The sequence below is a fragment of the Cyprinodon variegatus genome, unplaced genomic scaffold (assembly GCF_000732505.1).
Source record: "Cyprinodon variegatus isolate N-32 unplaced genomic scaffold, C_variegatus-1.0 Scaffold650, whole genome shotgun sequence".
NCBI classification, from domain to species: domain Eukaryota; kingdom Metazoa; phylum Chordata; class Actinopteri; order Cyprinodontiformes; family Cyprinodontidae; genus Cyprinodon; species Cyprinodon variegatus.
Window position 1 is genome coordinate 421168 of NW_015151103.1, and position 22849 is coordinate 444016.

General features: G+C 38.3%; 1 protein-coding gene across 1 annotated transcript; it reads right to left on the minus strand.

Moving 5' to 3' along the window:
- Positions 1-385: 385 nt before the first annotated feature.
- On the minus strand, positions 386-21446 carry LOC107096785 (neutral alpha-glucosidase C-like). Its single transcript, XM_015393593.1, has 25 exons — positions 21307-21446; positions 20986-21048; positions 20698-20800; positions 14227-14354; positions 13901-14077; positions 13800-13803; positions 13636-13705; positions 12917-13013; positions 12667-12847; positions 11164-11308; positions 10846-11081; positions 10640-10766; positions 10469-10548; positions 9572-9715; positions 9393-9489; positions 9208-9309; positions 8895-9069; positions 8186-8254; positions 7979-8043; positions 7804-7880; positions 7624-7698; positions 7389-7502; positions 4553-4665; positions 4306-4409; positions 386-2294 (listed from the first exon to the last, which is right to left on the minus strand). Exons 1-25 carry the CDS (start codon positions 21333-21335, stop codon positions 2185-2187), a joined length of 2685 nt encoding a protein of 894 aa, XP_015249079.1. The 5' UTR covers positions 21336-21446; the 3' UTR covers positions 386-2184.
- Between the last annotated feature and the right edge of the window lie 1403 nt (positions 21447-22849).

The following is a 22849-nucleotide window of genomic DNA, read 5'->3' on the forward strand; positions in this document are numbered from 1 at the left end:
ACAAACACAGAAACCAGCAAATCACATGAAAGTCTGCTTGTTGCATTCCTATTGGCCGACCCAAACAATGACCGTCCCCTGCCCGTGCTCTGGTGCCATCATTGTTGGTTGACACAAAGGCCAGGGGGCATGTTAAGAGTGGTTGGTAGATGCCCTGCCTCAGCAGAAGGCATTCAAAACCTTTAAACCTCTTCTCAATGGAGCTCAGCGTCGAGCAGTCTCAGCACAACCAGAGCTAATGCTATGAACGGGGGAGTAACACATGTTTTACTCTCTTTACAGTTTTGTCATTATAGCTGATGAGATACTGCATGCTTACATTTAGTCAGAGAAATGCAGGCAAAAAACGAATCAAGTCGTCATGCTAAATCAGAGAGTTGGTTTTATTTTGTATTTCACAACAGAAGGAAGTGACATGAAGGCAGCTTTGAAATTTATATCAGACATGTTTTGACTGAAGATCCGTTTTACTCTGAAATCACGGAGTCATTTATGAAAAAGCACTGATAAAGCTCAAATTTTTTTTTGTCAAATTTTCTCATTATATGGTGTGAACCGCCCTGATGAAACTTTCATTCTCCTTGAACTGGCTCCCAGTTTGTCATCCTGTATCAAAACCAAATATATCAATTTAGGGGGTTGGTAAGACAGACCAAGGCAACAAGAGCTGTAAACCATAGATGAAGATGATACAAGGTTTAAAAGATGGCACAAATCAAATCTGACAGGTGTGGAAGGCTTTTGAGTTCAGTTTGTCCATCCAGTAAAAAACCTCCCAAATGAAGTCAGAAATCTGCCAAAAATGAACACTATACCAACAGTTTTATTTAAAACACAAGCAGGTAAACTACTCTCCATGTGGATTTGAAACATTTAATGCATGCAGATACAATACCATGAGGCCACCAGTATATCACAAACATGAGTTCATGATCCCTCTTTGCTCTCGCCTGCTTTTTATTCGCCTATACAGTAGATTCCCTTCTCCCAGGGTGTCGACCTGTTTCAGTCGCTCATGTCAACTCTTGTCAATTTAAGGATGGAGGAACCAACTGAGAAATTAAACTGCCTGTGATTGGCTTTTTTCCAGGAAATCTCGCTTTTACTGTTTTTACAGTTGTGGCTAGTAATGTTAGCAAAGCAACTTCAGGTTAATCAATGTTGTCTTTAAGAGCAGAATTTTGATTTCATACCCAACAGCCATCTGTGTCATCACCTGACAAGTTTCTAAACATAATGATGGAAACAACAGAAAAAATCCTTAAGGTAGCTGCAAACTAACTAGAAATGTAAATGCTGCTGTGAAGAGTATAAACAAAAGGTAATTCAAGCTTCCCTTTACTCAATATAAACTTATACATAATTAAGCTTATACATAATTCCTAATTTAACATTTAGAGCATATTGCTACTGCTGTCCAAACATATTTAGGACTGTTTTCGGATTTAAAGATGACTTCAATAAACCAATTTGCTCTCGGAGAGAAATGGGATTAGCCTGGCGATGCTTTGCAAACGTGATTAGCCCCAACCAGGAAAAGACAGAACCGTTTAAGAGGCGGAATTTTCTAAAGAGTAGCCAATCACAGGTAGTTTCTCCGGTTTGCTCCACCCTCTAAATGACAAAAGTTGACAGGAGAGAATCTACAGTTATAAAAAGCAAGAGGAGAATAACCTCATGGTTGTGATGTATTGGATGACATTCAAAATGCACATGGAGAGTAGTTAACGTGTGTTTTTGAAATAAAACTACTTGCATAAGTATCTATAATGCGTGCCCCTTTTTGGCAGAAATCTGACTTCATACCCCCACATACTTTAGGATAAGGTCAGTGAAAACCACCATCATTTGGAAAATCCATTTGTCTCTCATAATACCCCAATACATTTTATTCATCTATTAAAATTGTAACTGAAAACATTGCAACAAAAAATTAAGAGAAATTAACACTTTTACAAGAAACTGCAGATTTAGCTGCTGATCTTCAAAAAAGAGAGTATACATAAAAAAACAAAAGTTAAAATAATTACAGCAATGAAATATTGCCCGACTTTAATGGGTTTCTGTCTTTCAATTATTGCCCCTTTTAAATTATCAAATTAGCCACCATTTTTGTACTGATTTTGTCATTACAGGAATACGAAATCAAGACCAAAGGAAAACCAGTCATGGATTTATCAATGATTAACTGATGTGGATCTCCCAGTCCACCCCCACTTTGAGGTTCAGGTTGCTGAGCCGCAGCATGCAGCCGGCCTCCAGGAACTCAAAGGAAGCAGAGACGGCTTCAGCGCCTGTTGAGAAAACCAAAATGGGTTCAGTTTTGGACTGAGAAACAACTATGGAAGTTACAAAATTTACAATTTGTTTTATTAATGGTAGGAACGTCAGAACCGCTGCAGCGTAATTAGGCTACTGACGATACTTTAATAGTTGTGGCAAAATGGCAATGCACACTGCACCTGACTCTGTTGGTGGCGTCTTACTTTTAAAAGAGAATTTTCATCTTTACTTTCACTACATCAATCAGTCTCAATAGCTGTTTCTCCACCCAAAATATCATGTGAATTTTCAGTACACTTTGGAATATTGTTAAAAAAAAAACAAGCTAGATAGATTGCAAGCATACCGCCACCTACTTCTCAAGTGTGTGTAGCTCTGCATGTTCCACCTACTATACTCTGTTTTCCTAATCTAGTACTATTTAAAATATTTAATTTCCTCCCTATCTATTCCGAATGTTCCTTTTAAACTCTTTGTTTCCCTAATAACATCCCTCATCCTCTTTCTTTTAGCTGCATGAATGTATCATTTTTCAAAGCATTATCCACATTTTCTCTTTCATCAAAACTTTCAAATATGTTATGATTACTTTTCTCTAGTATAAATAAAAACCTAATTTAATTAGGTTTGATCTACTTATCTTAGCAAAATAACATCTGCTTCTTTCTCCATATTTTTATTATTATTACATATTCTTGAAGTCTATAGTTTTCCTCCTGGTGAAAACAGCTTATCAGTCATGTAAGGGAAAATACTGTCAGACTGTTTGCCACCCTAGTAGTAAACAGTCTGACAGTATGTTAGAGTGACCTAACCTGTCTATTAATGCTAGTTTTATCTCTGTACTTTGGAAATAATGTGTTTCACATATTTCATTCACATTGTTTATTCAGTAACCTAATAGGTTTGTGTTTTCTTATATCCTTTAAATGTCTAAGAAAAATGTGTAAGAAAAAGATTTTTGTTCATTTGGTCAGTATTTAATACAGCTGGCACAATAAATTAATAAAATATATATATTTTTTTAATTCAGCAAAATAGATATTGATGTTAATGGAAAGATCCTTTTGATACAAGAGATTTTTTTTAGATAGCCACTTTTCAAGTAATCATTAGTCGATCAATAAAAATAAACTTTATTTTAAATCCTAAATCAATATCTTACGTCTCAGTTTGCTACATCAGAGCTTATTTGACATACCGGTATGTGTTTGTTCCCTTTTTCGAAAAAAATCAACAAACACTTCAAGCGTGAGTAAAAAAAAATTTATGCAACATTTGAATGATTCATATGCTTCTGTTTTCATCAAGCTCTTCCCATGCAGTACTTTAAAATAAGCATAGCAACTGTTAATGGAACCACATCTGATTAATGCTGATGCTCAGTCGCTTAGTCAGCAGAAATACTAAGTTATGTGGTTTCAGATTTCTACACAGTTCTTAATTCAGGCTCAGATAATGTGCTTTATAAACTAAGCAAACAATCAAATCAACCCTGAATTGAAATTGTTTTTTTTTTTTAAAGTGATTTTTTTTAAATACTTTTCTACAAATCCAGACAGTTTTCAGACTTTTAAAGACTATAAAGAAATCCGAATTCCCAGACCGGGTCTCTAAAAAGCTTGTAACACCTGTTTGGCCTTCAGTTTGGGATTTTCTGTCAGCCTTACATCCAAAAAGATATATTTTGCATGGCTTCCTATGCAAATTATTTTGTTTTTTGTATTTTACAACAAATTCTCCAATAATGATCACAGAGAAGGAGAGGCCTTTTTGTGTTATCTCTGTTTGTTATTAAATCTGCAAGAACACACACATCTGAGGGCAAGCAGAAGAGCTGCTCTTTTTAAAATCATTATATGTTTTACTTTATTGCTCATTCCATTCTGACTTATTAAACAAAAACTTTTTGTTCCGTCAAAATCTCTTATGTCATTTTTTACAAGCTAAAAGACATTGATTGTCGATTGGGGACCTGTCTAAGACATTGCGATTGAAAAAAAAAATGTCTGCTCTTCCCACCTGACATGTGGACTTTCACTTTGGATGGCTTGTTCTTCAGCCCCATGATGTTAACTGACTGTACAACAGTTTCACAGTCGAATTGTCCTTCTTCATTGGCTGGACTGGAAGATGAAACACAGAACATCAAACCACTCTGTATCAAGTCAGCAGCAGAAGCCTTTCAGCCATTTTCATGCTTCTTTAGGTTTCTGCAGACATGTTCTTAAATATGAATCTGCCCCATAAGGGTGTGGGAGTGACTCACCGACAGAGCAGACGGCCTGACAGCATGCTGAACCTTCGCAGGCAGAAGGCCTTTTGGTCACGGTATTTAAAGGAGTGGCCGTCATCGAGGTACAATTCCCCATCAGCGCTGCCCTGAACAAGTGATGCAGATACAAAAGTCCCATGTTAAAGATTTAGCGCAAAAAAAGGTGGCATAAGTAAATCAATACAACAATCCCAAAATTAATATTTATACATGGAAAAAAAATGTCCTGACATGATGGAATATGGCAAAAATAAACGGATTTGAAGCGAGTTGCCTTTCAAAACATATACAGTACTCCATCTTCCTTCTACTGATCATCCATTGCTGTCGTCCATACATGTAGACCTTCTCCAGGCTTTCTTTGACCAGTACCCTTCTCTTGTTAACTATAACTATGTCATCCTAAAGCATCATAATCAATAGAGACCCCTGCCTGAACAGTATTAGTAACACATTTCCTTAAGTATCACCTCATTTATATACAAAAAGCAACCATACAGTAAAGAGAAAGTGCAGGTTTTCTTTAAAATGTTATAGGCAGTAAGAAACTCCTGATGTAATAGTGTTATTGAAATATATTGGTCTGTATTTGAATATATTGGTCTGCATAAAAAAATCCCAGATATTAGCAAGCTAGAAACACTCTGCTGCTGTTTAAAGTAAACTTTCCCCAATGGTTATAAATAAATGGATCAAGTGTTCTGCTCCCTATTATTGTTACCTTTGTTCTGTTTAAGTGATATAACTTGATTGAGCCTTTTCTAATATTCACCATTAATAAAAAACTCATAAAAGCGTATAATTGCTCCTAACATCATATCAGGTCAATATCAGTATCAAACCATGCTCAAAGATACACTATCGGAGAGCTTATACAAACTAAAATAGAATCGATTACTTGTGTATGATCCGGTTCTATTTCATCCCTACTGACAGCCAGAGGGTGGTGCTGAAAGTACTGAATCTTCTGTTTGCAAATGCACAGTTTTAATATTTATACCAACAGAATCACACTTGTGACACACTGGATGACCACTCAGAGGCTATATGCATCCAGGGCTGTGTATCTCCTTTCGCTTCCCGTTCTGTTTGTCTTGTATGACAGCAGTTTTCTTGCCCCCTCTCCCAGCGTAACTGACAGTGCAGCTGACGGCTTTCTGAATTTGCCCCATACAGTAGTTACTGTTTTTTGGACACTTCTCACTTGCCTGTAAGAATATAATTGGTGATGGCATTATTCGCTTCCTGTCTCCCATTTCAACCTATTTTGTATTGAAATCTGAATTTGGTTGAGCCCTGCAGTCCCTTTTGGACATGGATGGCTCCCATTGCTGTACGGATTGTGAAGTTGCACTTCAGGCAAATGATGACCACAGCCTGTGCCCTTCCTGCCTTGGCTGTGATCATCTTGTGGAATCACTGTCTGAAAATCCCTGCATAAACTGCAGCTTCATGCCCCATGCAGTGATGGTTGCTCGGTTGGCCCAGCTGTGCCCTCATGAGGACTCAGACTTCCAGCCTTCTGGGCAGGTGAGCCTGCTCAAGAGTTCAAATCACTGTGGTGAGACCACCGTCTCTGTGCCCCCCTCTAAGGAGGAAGTGAGCCAAGTCTGAGCAGGGCCTGGCTACAAGGGTCATGAAATTGTCTACAGAGGTGAGTGAGATGAAGATAACAAAATCTCCAACAATGATCACAGAGAATGAGAGGCCTTTTTGTGTTATCTCCATTTGTTATTTAATCTGCAGGTTAAGAACACACACATCTGAGGGAAAGCAGAAGAGCTGCTCTTTTTATAATCAGTATATATTTTACTTTATTGCTAATTTCTTCTGATTAATAGAAAAAAATATTTTTTTTTTCCATCAAACTCTCTGATGTCATCTTTTACAAGCTAAAAACGCTTTGATTGTCATTTGGAGACCTGTCCAAGACATTGTGGTTAAAAAAAAAAATTATGCTAGCTCAAACATTGGCTGGAAACAGGAAGACAGTTTACGTTGGTTAGCTTGGAAACAAGTCACAACTCAAGATGCGAGATTTCGTGAAAAAGTAGCCAATCACAGGCTGGGTTGCCCTCCTCCTAAACAATGTATCTCCCACTGGATGTGCACGTCATCAACCATGCCTACGGTGCAGGACGCTCCTCGCTGCCGGTCAGTGGGAATGCCCACTCTACCAGAAGCGTCTCTGTTGAGGTTTTGCTGGAGGCAATATGCGCCTCTTACACCATTTTTACCGCATTATATTTCCATCGAAAAAAAACACTAAATAAAATATTGTTACAACTAATCATGGATCCCTTTAAAGGAGCACTATGTAACTTTTAGCCTCTAGGGGCGCTAGACCTTTCAGGTTTAGCTCCACTAAAAGCAAATGGCAACACTGTGCTGTCACAAAAATTAAACAGCCTTTCTGTGTGTTTAAAAATCTGACAGCACACAACTTTGGACCAGCATATTGAGAAGTAATTAATTTTAGAGACAGGACCACATTCACCCCTTAAGATTAAATTCCACATCAGAGAACCAAAATGTCTGCTGAGGTGAATGTTTTATTTGTTTTTTGGCCAACAACAAGGTTTAACTTAGTTACCTTAGACATCTTTTAAGCGACATCACTCACATGAGCCATTTAATGACAAAGCCAACCCTCTCAAGTCAATCCAATACTCAATTTTATGATCGATTTTCCACAATCAATATCAGACTAATTCAGCTTATAAATTCCCAATTAGTGTTCAGGTTTACTAACATTTGATGTTTGTGGGAAAATCCGTTTTAGATTTGGCTGTAAAACCTGTTACAAACGGTCTTAGATTCCCATTGTCACCTGGGAGTTTAGGGCCACAGTGACATCCAGGGGCAGCTTTTGGTAATCGGCTGTACACGTGCCGCTTCCTGCTGATCTGCAGACCACCGAGCCGCCACGCTGAAACACAGGAACCTGCCCAAAGAGAACACCAGTGTCACTGCATTCAATCGGAAAAAAGATTTGGACTGTTAGTTTAGTTACTTATTAAGTAAAGAGCTATTATTAATCAGTGGGTGCTACAAGATCAACTAACAGAGTCCAGGTTGACTGGGAGACTGAAACTCTTTCCTCCTTTGTACACCTTTGCAGAGCGGATATCGTACCAAATCTAAGAAAAAGAGAAATCTTTAGTTTCACAACAAAGATATTTTATATTCATAAATAAAAATACCTATAGATGTTAAAAATATAAACACCTGCTGAATGATTTTACCTCAGCTGATCCAGGAAGAAATACTTTGATGGTCTTAGCACCTGGTTCCATCACAGGACAGGCTAGCAAAGCTCCCCCTTTAGGAGAGAAAAAAAAATAATAATGACTTTAGAAAAAGAAAGGTACAACATTTACAGGCAAAATAGTGAAATTAAATCAAAAACAGTTTCCTAACCAATCATGTAATTATTGTCCTCGGTGAAGATGCCCTCCTCTTTCGGGAACTCCACCCAAAGAGGTCTATGGAAAAACATAGACATTTTTAAACTTCTTCTGCCATTGACACAAATATCAAACCAATTCCCAGGTAAGTTGTACTTGAACAACAGTAATGCTATGCAGAGCTCGCAGTGAGTGAACTGCAGGTGGCAGCAACACTAACCTGACTGGAGGCAGGCCAGAGGTGTGAGCATAGTGGAAGAGAGTGTACCAGTATGGCAACAAACAGTAGCTGGAAGCAGACGAGGAAGGTAAGTTCAGATTATGATTTTATCACAACTTTATGAAATGTCTTATTAAAATAATAATATGTATTATTTAAAATTCCTTTCAAATATTAGCCCATAAACCATGGTAATGATTGTAGACATTGGGAACCAATGTCCCCACTCTCCAGGTACCCCGGCTTCCTCCCACAGTCCAAAAACATGACTGTTAGGTTAATTGACATCTCTAGGGTGTACCCTGCCACTCACCCATACACTGCCAGAGATATGCACCCCTGCAACCCTAATAAGAACTGAGCGGGAGAAGATGGATGGATGGATGGATGGATGGATGGATGGATGGATGGATGGAACCATTGTCCCTAGCTTATATTAACCATGTTCATTGGAGTAGGGGAGGCCATTTTGCTCTGCAGTAAGCTCTCAATCACCAATCTCTAACTGCTCCAAAGTCCCCTCCCCCAAGACAGTATCACAAAACACACCTACAGGGGGAAGTGCCCCTGCCCCAAGGTGCCTTGGGGACAATGCAACTGTCTCATGTCTGCTTCTTTCTCTTTGGGGCCTAATCTATTTGGCGACTCTAAATACAATTAATAAAATTTAAATACAATTTAAATTCTACAATGGATCTTTCTCTCATACCGCTGTTGGATGGCAGTGCGGATTGCTGCAGTGACTTCCTCCCCGAAAAGCCAGGGTTCACGTCGCTTTGTGTCATTTGCAGAGTGGCCTCGGAAGAATGGCTGCAGGGCGGCGACCTGGTACCAGCGCACCAACAGCTCTGGATCCGGGTCTTTCACAAACCCACCAACGTCGGCTATGGCACAAAAGACAGAGAACATCAGTGCTGAATAGGAGTTTATAATCAAGAAAAAGACAACATTTCTTGCTCAGTTTGCCAGAAAACAATAAAAAAGCAAGAAAGTGATTATTTTCACTGATACTGTAGGTTTACCTCCACAAAATGCAATGCCGGCAAGGTTCAGGTTCAGAACCATTGGAACTGAAATCTTCAGATACTCCCAGGTGGCTATGTTGTCACCTGTCCACACCGCTCCTGCATCCCACATTAAAAAAAAGTAAAGTCCTGGATTTACCCAAGAAACGCAAAGGGAAACTTAAAAAGTATGAGTCCCTCACCAAGCCTCTGAGATCCTGCGAAGAAGGAGCGTGAAAGGACAAATGGCCTCTCTGAGCCTCCGGAGCGAGATATCAGGCCTTCGGCTGTGGCCATGTGCTGCAAGATGACCAATGGCGACATGCTTTAACTTATTTGGTAAATCCCGGTGGGTGGGAATTGTTACTTAAGAGATGCTGACCTGGTAAAAGCCGTACAGATTGTGTAAATCCCGGTGCTCCCAGCCGCCATGGTGCACCGCATCCTTTGGCATTGTCACTTCCGGCCCGTTGAAAACGGACGGCTCGTTCATGTCATTCCATATGAACAGCGAAGCAGTCGATCCCTTTATTAGGTGTAAACAGTTTAATTATTGGTATTCTTCCAGGGAGTGTTAGCTGTCTTTGACAGACCATGTCCAATGCACTGGAAAACTCATCTTTTGGACAGGCTGATAATATGTCTTTAATAATCTCTGTCCAATCTCTATAGACCTTCAGAAATCTATTCAAGGTTTTCAACTGAGACCAAAACTTAAGTGTTTTTGTTTTGTTAAGTTCTGTTATCCCTGTCTTTGCTGATTTGTCCTGATTCTGTATTTTAGATCACCCACACCTTTCATCTGAGGGGAGAATTGACAGACGGATTGATGCAACCAATACAGTAAGGAGGATGTTAGTCCCTGTAACGTTAAGGAAAAAGGGTGTGCAACCCTCACAATCAAAAGAACCCTCCTTTCCTCAGTGTGGCTGAATCAAATTTACTTACAGCTACAAATTTTATACAAAATTCTAGATAAAACTAATAATTTTTGATAAATCTAAGAAAGAAAATTTGTCTTTAATTTTTAAGGGACCCATTTTGATTTTTTGCTTTAGGCTTCAATTTGCAAAAAGAGCATAAGATGTTGTTCTGTGCAATGCTGATGTTTGTGGAAATAGATAGAATGTCTTAATGTTTCATCAGTGTGTGAGTGTGTGTGTGAATGGGTGAATGAATGTAGTGTAAAGCGCTTTGGTCAAGTCTCCTAACTTGAATAAAGGCGCTATATAAGTACATGCCATTTACCATTTACCATTTTAGTATTCCTGAGCGTCACCTTGTATTTATTGAAGCTGAAGCACCTGGAGTACCACGCTCGGGTTGCAGGATTGCTGAAATCGAGATATGAGGACTCGCCTGTAAGAACAGTAAACATAATCTGCAGTTAGAAGGAAAAGATACTTTTTCTCAGATGTTTCCAATCGAAATCTAGGAAGACACATGTCACCTGGCCAGCATGTGCCCCGATAGATCTGTCCCTCTCTGTCCTTCACAAAATGTCCTCCATCTCTGGCCTCACGATAGAGGGACCAATCAGGATCGACCTTGATATGTGGATCACTTATGGCGACCATCTAATAGAAAAAAAAAAAAACTTTTAAAACAGGAGGAAAAATCAGATTTTTATTATTGAGTTCAGTTAAAGAAACTAACCCTCCGCTTCTTTTTCTCCAGATGGTTCAGCAAACCCACTGGTTTGGGAAAAAGAGCAGGGTCCCAGGTGAAGTAACGCTTCCCATCCGTGTGCTCAATGTCCAGCCAGATGACATCATACGGGATCTTGTGGCGATCGAATCCAGCATCCACAGCCTTCACGTCAACCTCGTCAATGTAGTTCCAGCGGCACTGGTGGTAACCGAGGGAAAACAGTGGCGGCATGGCTTGATACCCTAAAGGTGAAAATAATAAAAAGCGATCTGTTTATCGGGCCTTGTTGATTAATCCACAGCATCCAGCACATTCCCTACACACCTGTAAGCTGAGCGTACTGTTTGAAGAGCTGTTGGGGTCTGGGCCCGAGCAGAACCATGCAGTCGATCACGCCGCTCTCTGAGAGCCAGTGAACATCAGTCTGAGGCCGCAGCCGCCTCCTCTTCACTGGGGGTGTTTGATCATCCTGTGTGATGCAGCAGATTTGACATTGGAACAAGTGTTCTGAAACATGTATTGCATTGTTCAACACTGGTCAATTCATTTTGCTGCCAAATTACCCCATTTTAATCAGGAAGCAATCCTGCAGCAAGATGCTGCCACCAAAATGTTTAATGCTAGGGTGGAGAGCTGATAGTGATATGAAGCATTTTTTAACCATCCACTTAAAGCATGTTCATGCTGAAAGTGAATGTGTCTAATGGATACAGTTGTTTCCATCTTGCCTCTATGTAATTGCACTTTCTGGAGTGACTAAATGGTGATGTGAAGGACACATTTTTTATTTGGCAATCAGAGCGAGGCGACACTGTGACAATACACACTGTAAAATGCAAAAAAAACTATGATTGGCTGCCTTTCAGGAAATCCTGCCTCTTCAGATATTAAGTTTTTCTTCCTAAATAAAAATGTGTTTTTCATAACAAGATAATTTTTCAAGAATAGCTAAAAAGGTTTCGATTTTCTGAATTAAGAAGATATGTTTTTTTAATTAATAGAAACATATTTTTCAGAATAACATCATTTATGTAAAAAATAAATACAAAACCCGCATTTCCTGAACTTATGAGATAAACCGTGGAGAGAAGAGGAAAGGGCGAAACGACCGTTCCACATGTAGCGCCCAGCATGCAAGTCAACAAACTAATACTGATCCCATCTACATAACTAAGAGACAAGATAATTTCATGTCTCAATCCCAAAAGAAAGAAAAGATGAGTTAAACTCATCAAACATAACATGTTGAAGCTTCTCTGGAGGAAAGGCGTCTCTTGCTTAGAAACATGCAGTGCTAAAAGTAACAGAACATTCTCTGAAACCACAGGAGCCGATTATCATTCATTCAGAAAAGCTTAAGATTTATAAGCAATATTTTGTTACTCAGAAAAAATGTTTTTAATCTATTTAAAATGATGTTGACAATTCAGACAACCACATTTTTTTGTATAAATGGTCTTGTATATTCAGAAAAACACACCAATTTATTTTTTTCTAGGTGAATGCAACATGCTTGCATTTTTTGATGATTATAATATTTTGAATTACTTTCTCTTGCTTTGTTAACCTGAACAGCTGCAACAAGCAAGGAAACATTACAGTCTAAAGAGGTGAGAATTCCTGAAAAGTAGCCAATCACAGGCAATTCACTTTCCCGGGTTGGTATCAGACTCAAAGTGACATAAATTGACATGAGCAACAGAAACAGGTCCAAACATGACTAGGAAAAAATCTACAGGCACATAGAAACCATAAGAGCACAGAGAAGGAGCATGAACTCATGCTAGTAATATATGGGGGGGTGCCGTGGTGAACATAAAAACCAACCTGATTGTCACTGGTGTACTTTATGTTTACAAAAGTTTCTGATGCATTCAGCCAGAACACACCGATGGTCCTGTCTGGTTTGTGAGCCACCATCAGAGGCACGGATCCATACAGGCCAAGCCGGCAGTAGAGGTCAGCGGCAAACACGTCTAGGTTGTACAGCCGATAGGGTTCTCCATCACTGTGGAAAGGAAGAGATTTAAAAAACACAACCAAATACAATGTTAAAGTGATATAAATGATTATGCACCTCGTGTCTCTGAGATGCAGCCTCTCTGGGTGTTCTGGCAGGCCGTAGACATGCTGGAACCCATGAAGGCAGAGGTCTGCGCCGAGGCTGCTGGGACCTGAACAAAACAACTCATAACAATAAAGATGAAACCCAAAACAAGCAGCTGGTTACCATGGGAAAATCAACCTGAGAAGAAGTCTACTTTATTCTACTTTAACAGTTTTTAATAATCCCTTACCAGGTAGGGATAGAAATCAGAAATAGAATAGAAGATTAATTAGTGTAATATTTTGAAGTTGGTTCAAAATAACATTTAACAGATGTAAACTTTTATCTATCTGAATATGACTAAAGCTATCACCTTAATTTTTCAATCATAATTAAAATAGAACCGTAAAGAAAAAATTAAATGGGAACATGCAACGTAATCATTTTAATGTGACATCCTATTGCACTACTCTTTGAACTTCATTATGTGTTAAGATCCACTTCCAGAGGGGATGATTGAAATAAAAGCTAGCTTTTAAAATTAATTTATGTAATTTTTTATATTAATATTTTGAGACTTAAGAAAGGAAAAGAAAATCAATTAATCAGATTTGTTAGGAATAAATTGGAAGATTTTATATTTTAAGCCATATTACCTTAGCTGGTCGATTATATTAAATATTTAGAAAATACAACAAACTGTACAACATTTAAAATAAAATAGAATTAACCTTAGAGCAGGTACAAACCGTTTGCTTTGATGTCCACAAACTTCCTAAAAGTTTCTTTCCACAGTGAACTGGTCTCGTCTTCTTGGAGCTAAAGCAGAAAAACACAAAGTGTTTTAGTGAACGACTGAAGCTTTCAATATGTGAAGGATAAAACTGCAGTCAGAGCTTCCTCCTTCTCTTACCTCACTACGTTATTATGATGTCCCATAAAAAATACAAAAAAAGACTGTTAAAATAATCACAGAGGCTACCACCTTTCCTAGAAGAAGCATTATGGATTTACCTGGGTTTATTCTGTAAGCTTTCAAACCACAGTTTGTCCTTTGAGTTGAAGGTAACCATCACTTCATCCTCACACAGAATCTCCAGTCGGAGAGGGAAGTGCCACGCTCGGATTTTGTAATGTCCGGAGGACCAGGAAAGAGTGATGGAGTCCTTAGTTTGGCTCTCCACTCTCAACCTGTCATATTAAGAGGAGAAGGGTTAAAGCAGCACAGAGTTTTATTGATTGTGAATTTACAGCAATTCCACAGCTAACCTGAACAAAAAGGATAATTTGAGCAAAAGCGTAAACTGTGGATGAAGAAACAATACAGATGCAGCTCCTACCATTCGCTCTGAGGTTCTCCAGTGAGCACATCTTGAGCTCGGTAGCGTGCCTTCATGGGTCGGGCCTCATCTATTACAATCCTTACAATGTCATTTTTGCAAGGGGTCAAAGAGAGAAGCAGCCTGGTCTGTGAAAATATATTTCAAGGAGAAAAGTGTTTATTTGCATTTTCAAACATTTTTACACATTCAATATGCTTGTATGCACACATACAAAACACTCAAGATGGTATACTTTAACTTTCTTAAAAAGTTTATATACTGGAATAATACATTCATAGATAATTTAAAATAAAGTGATTGAATGTCTCTGCATTATTCAATTAATGTTGGAATCTGGAGGTCTGTTCACTTTCTCCACCAGAGGGCGTACGAGATCTCCTGGAGCCGGAGCTGATTGCACCACCTGTCTCTCATCTGCTCATCAGGAGATCCGTATTTAAGGAGGCAGAGGACTTCTCTCCAGCGCCAGAGTGTTTGCCAGTAACGGTTAGCAAGCCTGAGCCAACCAGCCTGTCTGAACCTCTGACTCCTTGAGAAGTCTGAACCTGATCTGTTTTCTCCTCTCTGCTTCCTGGACTGAACCTGCCTGAAACCTGAAAATCCTGAAGAGTTTTTCTGCCGGTGATCTGCCTGTCCTTTCTCAGAAGAAACTGGAAGGAAACTCTAATCTGTTATCTGCCTGCACTCAATTAAGCTCTGCCTCCGCCTAGCCCTCAGCCAGCCGACAGCCTCTGGACCCTCAAGGTTCCCCCCCTCAGCAGCTCTGCTCTACTCCAGAACAGGTACAGCCCTGCACACTCTCAATCCTGCAAAATACCTGGACCTCCACTAACTCCTCTGTCCTCCTCTGCAGTGAACCCACTTGTGACCATTCCAGTCCCTTCCTGGATCTGATAAATCTGTGTACCTTTTCAGAACCCTCTCATGACCAGACGAGTTCCCCACTTGAACCAGATCATAAACTTGTACATTTATCTTTAATAAACATTTGAACTTTTCTTCTGCCTCTGAGTGTTCTGCATGTGGGTTAGACACGTTAAACCAAACTTTCATGATCTGGCCTGTTTGCTCTCCCCTAATTAGTAATTCCTCTCACCTGCCCTCTTCCTTCCCTGCCTCAATTATAATTTATTCCCCTCACCTGTTTCCTCTGGTTTATATTCAGTTCAGCCTGAGCATTCAGGGCCAGATCATTACTTGTCTTTCTGTTAGTCTGTCTGTTTAGTTTTTTGTCATGGTTCATGTCCTGGATCCTAGCTGCCAGTGGAAAGAGGGTTTTTGTGTTTGTCTGGTCTCCTGATTGTCCACTGTTCCTCCCCCGCGGAGTCCTCTGGGTTTTTGGCTCATTATGGAGGGAGGTTCAGTTTTTATCAAAGTAAGCCTGGCTCCAGGGAGGAGACCAGTTTAAAGTCCTGCTTCAAGTTCTGGTTCCACGTCCTGTCTCGGCTACCCTCTTCCACTGTGCCTGCCTGTCTGCACCTGATCCTGTCTGCTCCTGTGCGTGACCACCTGGTCATGCTTCTGGTCCCAGTCAGACTCTGAACCCTCCTGAAAGCCTGTGGATGCCTGAAAGTCTGGATCCTGCCACCTGTTTCTGTTCCTGTCTGATCTGGATTCTGCCTGTTCGGTCTGTTCCTGTCAGTTCTGGATCCCTGACCAGGATCGACTTCCAGCCTCACCTCTGGGACTGCAGCACTGGGGACATTCGTGGTCTTGACTGTTAAACCAGGTAAGTGACCAACACAGTCAATCTTATATCAGTTTATCATGGTCACTTACCTGTGTTTCTCTCCTAGAGTGTCTGAGATTGGGCAATGCCCCGCCCCCCCCGCCTGCAGTGTCCGCGAGCCACAGCTCCGCTTTTGTTTTGTTTTATTTATTTAATGTTTTGAACTTTCCTACTGACTGTCTCTCCTTGAATACTGGGTCCATCTGTCCGCCGTTCATGACACAAACATGACAATTAATCTTAAATGTATTCCCTTAACATGACGCTTAGAGAGTACTTAGTACAATCTATTCACTTTATTCACTATATGCAATCTATCTAACGTCTTTTTTATTTTATTTTATATACGTAAATGTTTTAAGTTGAGTTTTGTATTAATTACTGCTGTGTGTACGTTATCCTTTCAGCAGATGGCATGTTTTGAAGTTTGTGTACCATTGCTCCAGGTAACAATTCATTTGCCAAATTAGTTGACGATTATTTCAATAATTAATTACAGGGACAGGTTTTTGAGAATGATAGCCCAAATAGACACAAAGTGCTGAATATTGAGCGGGGGAAAAAAGTAATTTGATTTGTCTTAAATTAAGGCGATATCTGAGTCAAAAGTTATGAAGCATTATTTTAAGATATCTGACTCACACAAATTCAGATAAGGGTCAAAACCTAAATCTCTTGAGGTATTCTGTCACACAACAAACCTTTTTCAAGACAAAAATTATCAGGAAGTACAAAGGAGAATTAGGACCACTGTAGATGAAAGAAAAAAAAAAGGAGTAAATTTCGACCAATAAACTCAGAAATCTGGATAAATAATTGAATGTGTTTTCTTTTTCTTTGAGACCTTAAGCCTTTATATGCATTAAATACTGGTGGCTTGTGCAGAATGTGAGATTAGTTACCAGGATATAGAAAATATGGATAAGGAGAATCAATGATCGGAACAATAAACCTCTCTCTGTTGACCACATATTTATTTGTGAAGCACCAGCACCCCATAGTGGCTAAACTCTGCAACCGATGCTAAAAAGTATTATCTCTGTCACTGCAAACCTCACTGTGAAGGAGCCAAACCCTCAAGATCTCCCTCAAGCACCTCCTAAACACCTTTCCAAGTTGACCAAAGCAATTTAAAACAGCATAATCCCAGTACCAATGTCCTCTGTTTTCATCATGATCAAATCATCCATAATGAATGTAAGAACTCATTAATTTTACTTGTGGGCTGAAAAGACATATCATCGGCTGATGAACCTCGATGTCACTGGCCCAGCAAAATTGCAGAGGCTTGGCCAAGGTTAAGGACAAAGTTTTGTTGTCCAAAAAGCTCTCAGAGACAGTCTACAATAAGCTCAAAGGATTAAAAGAGTCTAAGGACATTTCCGGATTTTCTTAATGGATGTTTTCAAGAAACGCCACCTAGAGAAACTAGGCCTTTTGTCACAGCCACATCTAGTCCGTGATTGTTTTCATCGCGAATACACTCAAAAGTTCAGCTTTTTCAACCCGTACAAATCTCCCTTTGGGCACCTCACAGGTGGAGCAAACCTCTAACCCCACTATATCCTTTACCTCACAGCAGTCCGGAGCTGCCCTCTTCATAAGGATAACGTGAATCATTGGCTCCAGGCGCAAAATTTGCTTTCAGTGTGAATTACTTTAAAGGTGTCTAGACTTCAGAAGAACCCATTTACTGAGAAAACTAATGTATGCATTATTAGACTTACAAAGTGACAACACATCTGTCAGGGAAAAAGGAAGAAAACAGCCATAAGCAGATAGCCAACCTGCTTGGTGTACACTACAACTAACAGTTGTAGAGAAGCAGGTTTTAAGAGGTCATAACTCATACCTTAACATTACCTTTGCCCCCTCTTGAACTAAATACTTTATACCAGTTAATTATAACATTATAACCACCAGTGTTACAGCAAAAACAATGGCCCCATTTGACAGAGATTGCTGATAAGGTAACACATCACACCACAATACATCACACATCACACTTCAGAGGAGTGATGTGGGGCTTTTTATCAGATTTAACTGTCCCAGAACTTTAGCCCCAAGATAAGTTGTACTATCAGAAGACCATGAGTATTGTTGGAGCCTCAAAACATCAGACAATGTAACAAAATCAATTTTGAGTCAGTCACAGTAAATTAATTATCTCCTGTGTCTCTTTTATTTATCATTCAGCCTGTAAAGGTGTGTGTGATGAACATTAATGAACTACTACCAAGAGGTGAATGGACGCTAGCTAGGGTCTTAAAGAGTGTTTTTTGGCAATGATGGACTAGTGAGATGTGGCAGTGGTGCAATCAATGTACGGAGGCCTTAGTCCTTAATGAGGCTGTGATGGATATGACTCCCAGCCCACCGTTGTTGCATGTATTTCCCCCTTACTCCTATCCTAATCGATTCTGCACACTTTAAAAATTTATTTATTTTTTTTTATTTACAGCCTGAAAAAAAAGACTGAACTTCTGAGAAGACTAAAAAATCTCCTTTGGAGCTATAAAAGGCTGTATGGTAAAGGTTGACCCTCTTGCAAGCATTCTACTGTAGCACAACCAGTCCCAAAGCTAAGTCTAAAATTGAAATTTCCAGGTGCTGATAACTAGAAAGAGGTATTTCTTGTTGACCAGAATTTGTTCTTGACATACATTTTTTCTTGCAGGGTCCCCCTTCGCTTAACAAGAATGTTTTCATGTCTCCCCCCCACCATCACCACCACCCCAAACATTTTCAGCATTTCAGCAAAGTAAAATGCTGTAGATTACATCTTGCAATAAAATTAACTCCCAAAACTTTCTTTAAAACATAAACCTACCACTTTTAACATGCTATAAGTGTACACCAGTGTATAATCTTTAAACAGTGACCTTTCAGCTCATATTATTGCAAATGTATCATTATTTACGTATACATAAATATATTTCTCACTGTATTACGGTACTACAGCATGCCCATATGTGGAAACTGTACCTGCATGTAAATTCCGAAGTCCTCTACTACTATTGCATGTGATTTGCTGTATAACCTGAGCAAATTGGTGCATATCATTGGATTCTGTACAATAAGCAATCTTGTATATATATATATATATATATATATGTATATGTGTATGTATATATATATATATATCTATATATATATATATATATAGATATATATATATAGGTTATACTTTAACAAGTCAGATGGAGCTCCTGAACTAATGTTTCGCTGAGCAACACTTCATTGAAATCAAGTGTTTTCTGTAAGGTTTGAGAAATATTGAGTCAGGCTTCTGCAGCTGTTGACAGGTGTTGTAAGAGATATATTTTTTTTGGTTATTGTAATTTTTTATAAATTTTAAATAACTGCTTTTTTTTCTAGCTAATTGTAATTTAGTTAATTACTATGTATAAATAGTTCTTTATCATTTCCTTTCTATTTTAGGAACTGATAACCTTTCAAAACGTCAGTCATGTTATCGTAAATATGCAATAAACCCTTTATATACCAGGTCAGTAGTTTTTTTTAAACCATTGATAAAAGCAGCTTCTGCTTTCAGTTAGGAAGGGCTAAAGGACTTTATGTAGTATAATAACCAGTCAGAATGATAAATTATAAATTCAACGCTGCGACAAAACCATTGATGGAACCAGTTCCAAGTTATCTCAAACTGATCTGGGCACCATGGATGAAAAAGTTAAAATTATCTTTTAAATATCGTTTTTTTTTTTTTTTTTTTTTTTTTTTTTTTTTTTTTTTTTTTTTACATCAAAGAATCTTAACTTCAAGCATGTTTCCTAGTAATTCCCAACAATAATGAGATTCTGGCTTGAGTTTCAAAAAGCTTTATCCAAAATCCTACATGTTACCACCATACTATTACATTTTTCTTCTATCTTCTTGGGAAACCTGAATAATCTCAATAGCTCCCAAAATAAAGAGCTTTTAACAATTTTACCAACAGCAGCAGCCAGGAAGGGGATCACAAAGCTTAGTAAACTGAGCCCTAAAGCAAAGCTTACAAACTCCTTATCTAACTTATGAAAAATATGTGATCTTAAAATGACTGAAACCTAAAGCCAAATGTAATTAAAAAAATAAAAATAAAAAATTAAGTAAATTAAGTAAACTGTAAAGGCGAAATAATTGGTCCAAGGGATGAATCGGTTACATTCTCTTATATCATAAGAACTTGATTTAGTATTACACTGTAAAAACATGATTAAAAAAAGTAAGAATATCCTAAAATAAGTGAATTTACTCTAAATGTAGATGTTATTGTTATTATCTGCAAAAGGAATAGTTTTTTGTTTTTTTACTTTAGTCACCACATTGGCAAATTATATAATTTACATACTCAAATATAAGGAAAATACACTTATTTCAAGAAAACATGTCCTATATTTACATTTTTGAGTTGTAGGCTTTCAGTACAGGGATCATAACACATTTGCAGTTAACTGTGAAAAATTCCCGTTTATCAGTAACAAAAAACAAAAAAAGATCGTGGCTGATTGCAGGTTGAAAACAGAGCGGGAATCTGCCGTCCTGTAAATGAGATCAGCCAAACATTCAGCAGATTTAATACACTTTGACTTCTCAAACGCATGAGGACTGGGGCTTCTTTAAATCAACTTTATATCTTTGTTTAAAACACACCTCTCTTAAAACAAGCAAAAACACCCATATAAATTATATTTAATGTGAATTAGAGAACTCCTGTTGATTTGCAGTAAACCAACCTTAGTGTTTTCTTCCAACAGTTCAAAGTGAGCGCCCTTCTCACTGATCACCAGGGAATCCAAAAGAAGTCTGTGTTTCAGGTTGGGACCCTGCGTCTGTCGCCTCAAGAGTGAATAACAAATCATCAATTAATTAATTAACAATTATTAACACATGTATCTATGTGATATCAGTTAAAAATCATGATAAGCTATCTAAATAGACAGATCACATTAAATAAACACTAAATGTAATCATTTACACTTCCCAAATAATAACAATAATAATAATAATTTGGTTTAACATACCTGTAAAAAGCAACATTCTCACTTTTTTTGAACTTTTCCTTCCCCTCATCCCCAGGGATAACACTGACACCCAGGTGAAAAAGAAATAATGAATATACAGTTAATAAAAATCTTACCAATAAATTAGGGAAATTTAAACCTTGAAATAATTACTTATGTATTATCTAAAATATAATTCACTGATTTAAACTTTCAAACCAAAGGAAAATATTAAAAAGTTTAATCTGGAACTTTTCTCCTTCGCTCGCATACAGGATATACGAATGTCAAACTTGTCGCTGCAGGGCAGATATAGCCTAAAAACAAAATGCTCATTAATACCTAACGATAGGTTCGCTCTTTCCCGCCATTTTTAAAACAAACTCGGGCAGAAACCGCAGCGGTTCACAATCCTCCTGGCTTCTTTAGTGGAAAAACGTTGACTGATTTTCCTGAACCTGACTTCAACGGTTTTGTTTGACAGCTGCTGTGTGTGAGCAGCAGGAGGAAGTGCGTCAATTCCGCAATAAACGATTGGAAGTACGGTGAGGATTTTCAAAATAAAACACCCCCCGTGTCAATGGATCGTGTCCGATCGTGTCCGCCATATTGCGAGTGGCAGACCTCTTATCCTTTTAAAGACATTTTATTGGCGGTTGGGAAATAGCGAAATATAGTGCATTACTGTCAGTGTGGATAGAAATTACTACTTATTTCTTACTAATACAAACCAAATCAACAAAATAAAAGAAAACAAAATCAACACTACAAAAAGACTCCAAACTATCTCAATTACAGTAATTGTTCTAAGAAAGTGAAAAATAATTCCATAAAACTAATGTTTTGAGTTCATTCTAATAATGTCTATTAAATCAAAAATATGTTATTTTCATTCTAATTTTCAGTACCATCCCCTCTTCATACTTCTTATAATGTATTATGAAATTAATAATTAAATTCAATTCAGTTTATTTATATAGCGCAATGTCGCAACACACGTCATCTCAAGGCACTTTACAGTTCAGCAGATCATACAGTCAAATTGATTAAAAGTTTTCTATCTAAGGAAAACCAGTTGATTGCATTGACCCATTGACTGGGATGCAATCCTTCACACTAAGCATGCTTGTAGCGACAGTGGAGAGGAAAAACTCCCTTTTCACAGGAGGAAACCTCCAGCAGAACCCGGCTCAGTGTGAGTGGCCATCTGCAGAGGCTAGCTGGGGTTCAAGGAGACAGAAGCACAGATACAAAAAGCAACTGTATAAGGCGGCCCCGTCCAGGAAACACACAGCCAGGCAGACAAGCTCAGAGGATGAAGAGAGCACATCCAGCCAGTCACAGTCAGAGAAACAGGACTACACTGGAAAAACACACCTTTAAATAAAATCCAGTTTAATCCTGAGTGTCCAAATCTGAGTCCTGATGTAATCGCCCTTCTCTTCTGTTCCTTCCTGCCCTTCTCAGTTCCCTCACTATCCTTTGAATTTTGTAAAACCACCATATGTATGGGTTGCTGTTTATAAAGTTAAGCAGTCAAAAATTAAGAGCAATATTTATGGTTAATTAGTAAGAGAAAAATAAATGGATTATTTTTTTCATGTATTTTTTTTCACTGGCATTTAATGTGATTAACATCTTGAAATGTACTGTATAAATAAAGTTAATTAAGGCCTAAGTAATAATGTATTACAAAATGTGTTGTGCGGATTTAGGAATATGTTTATGATAGTACAAACATTTGTCTTTGAATAGCTCTCACTTGTGAAACATTCTGAATATTTTGAAGTTACCCAACTTATTTAAAAAAAATCTGCTTTAAAAATAGAAATCCCGACTGAATAGAGCAGGAATGTGTAAGAAATAAGCAATTAAATTAACATCC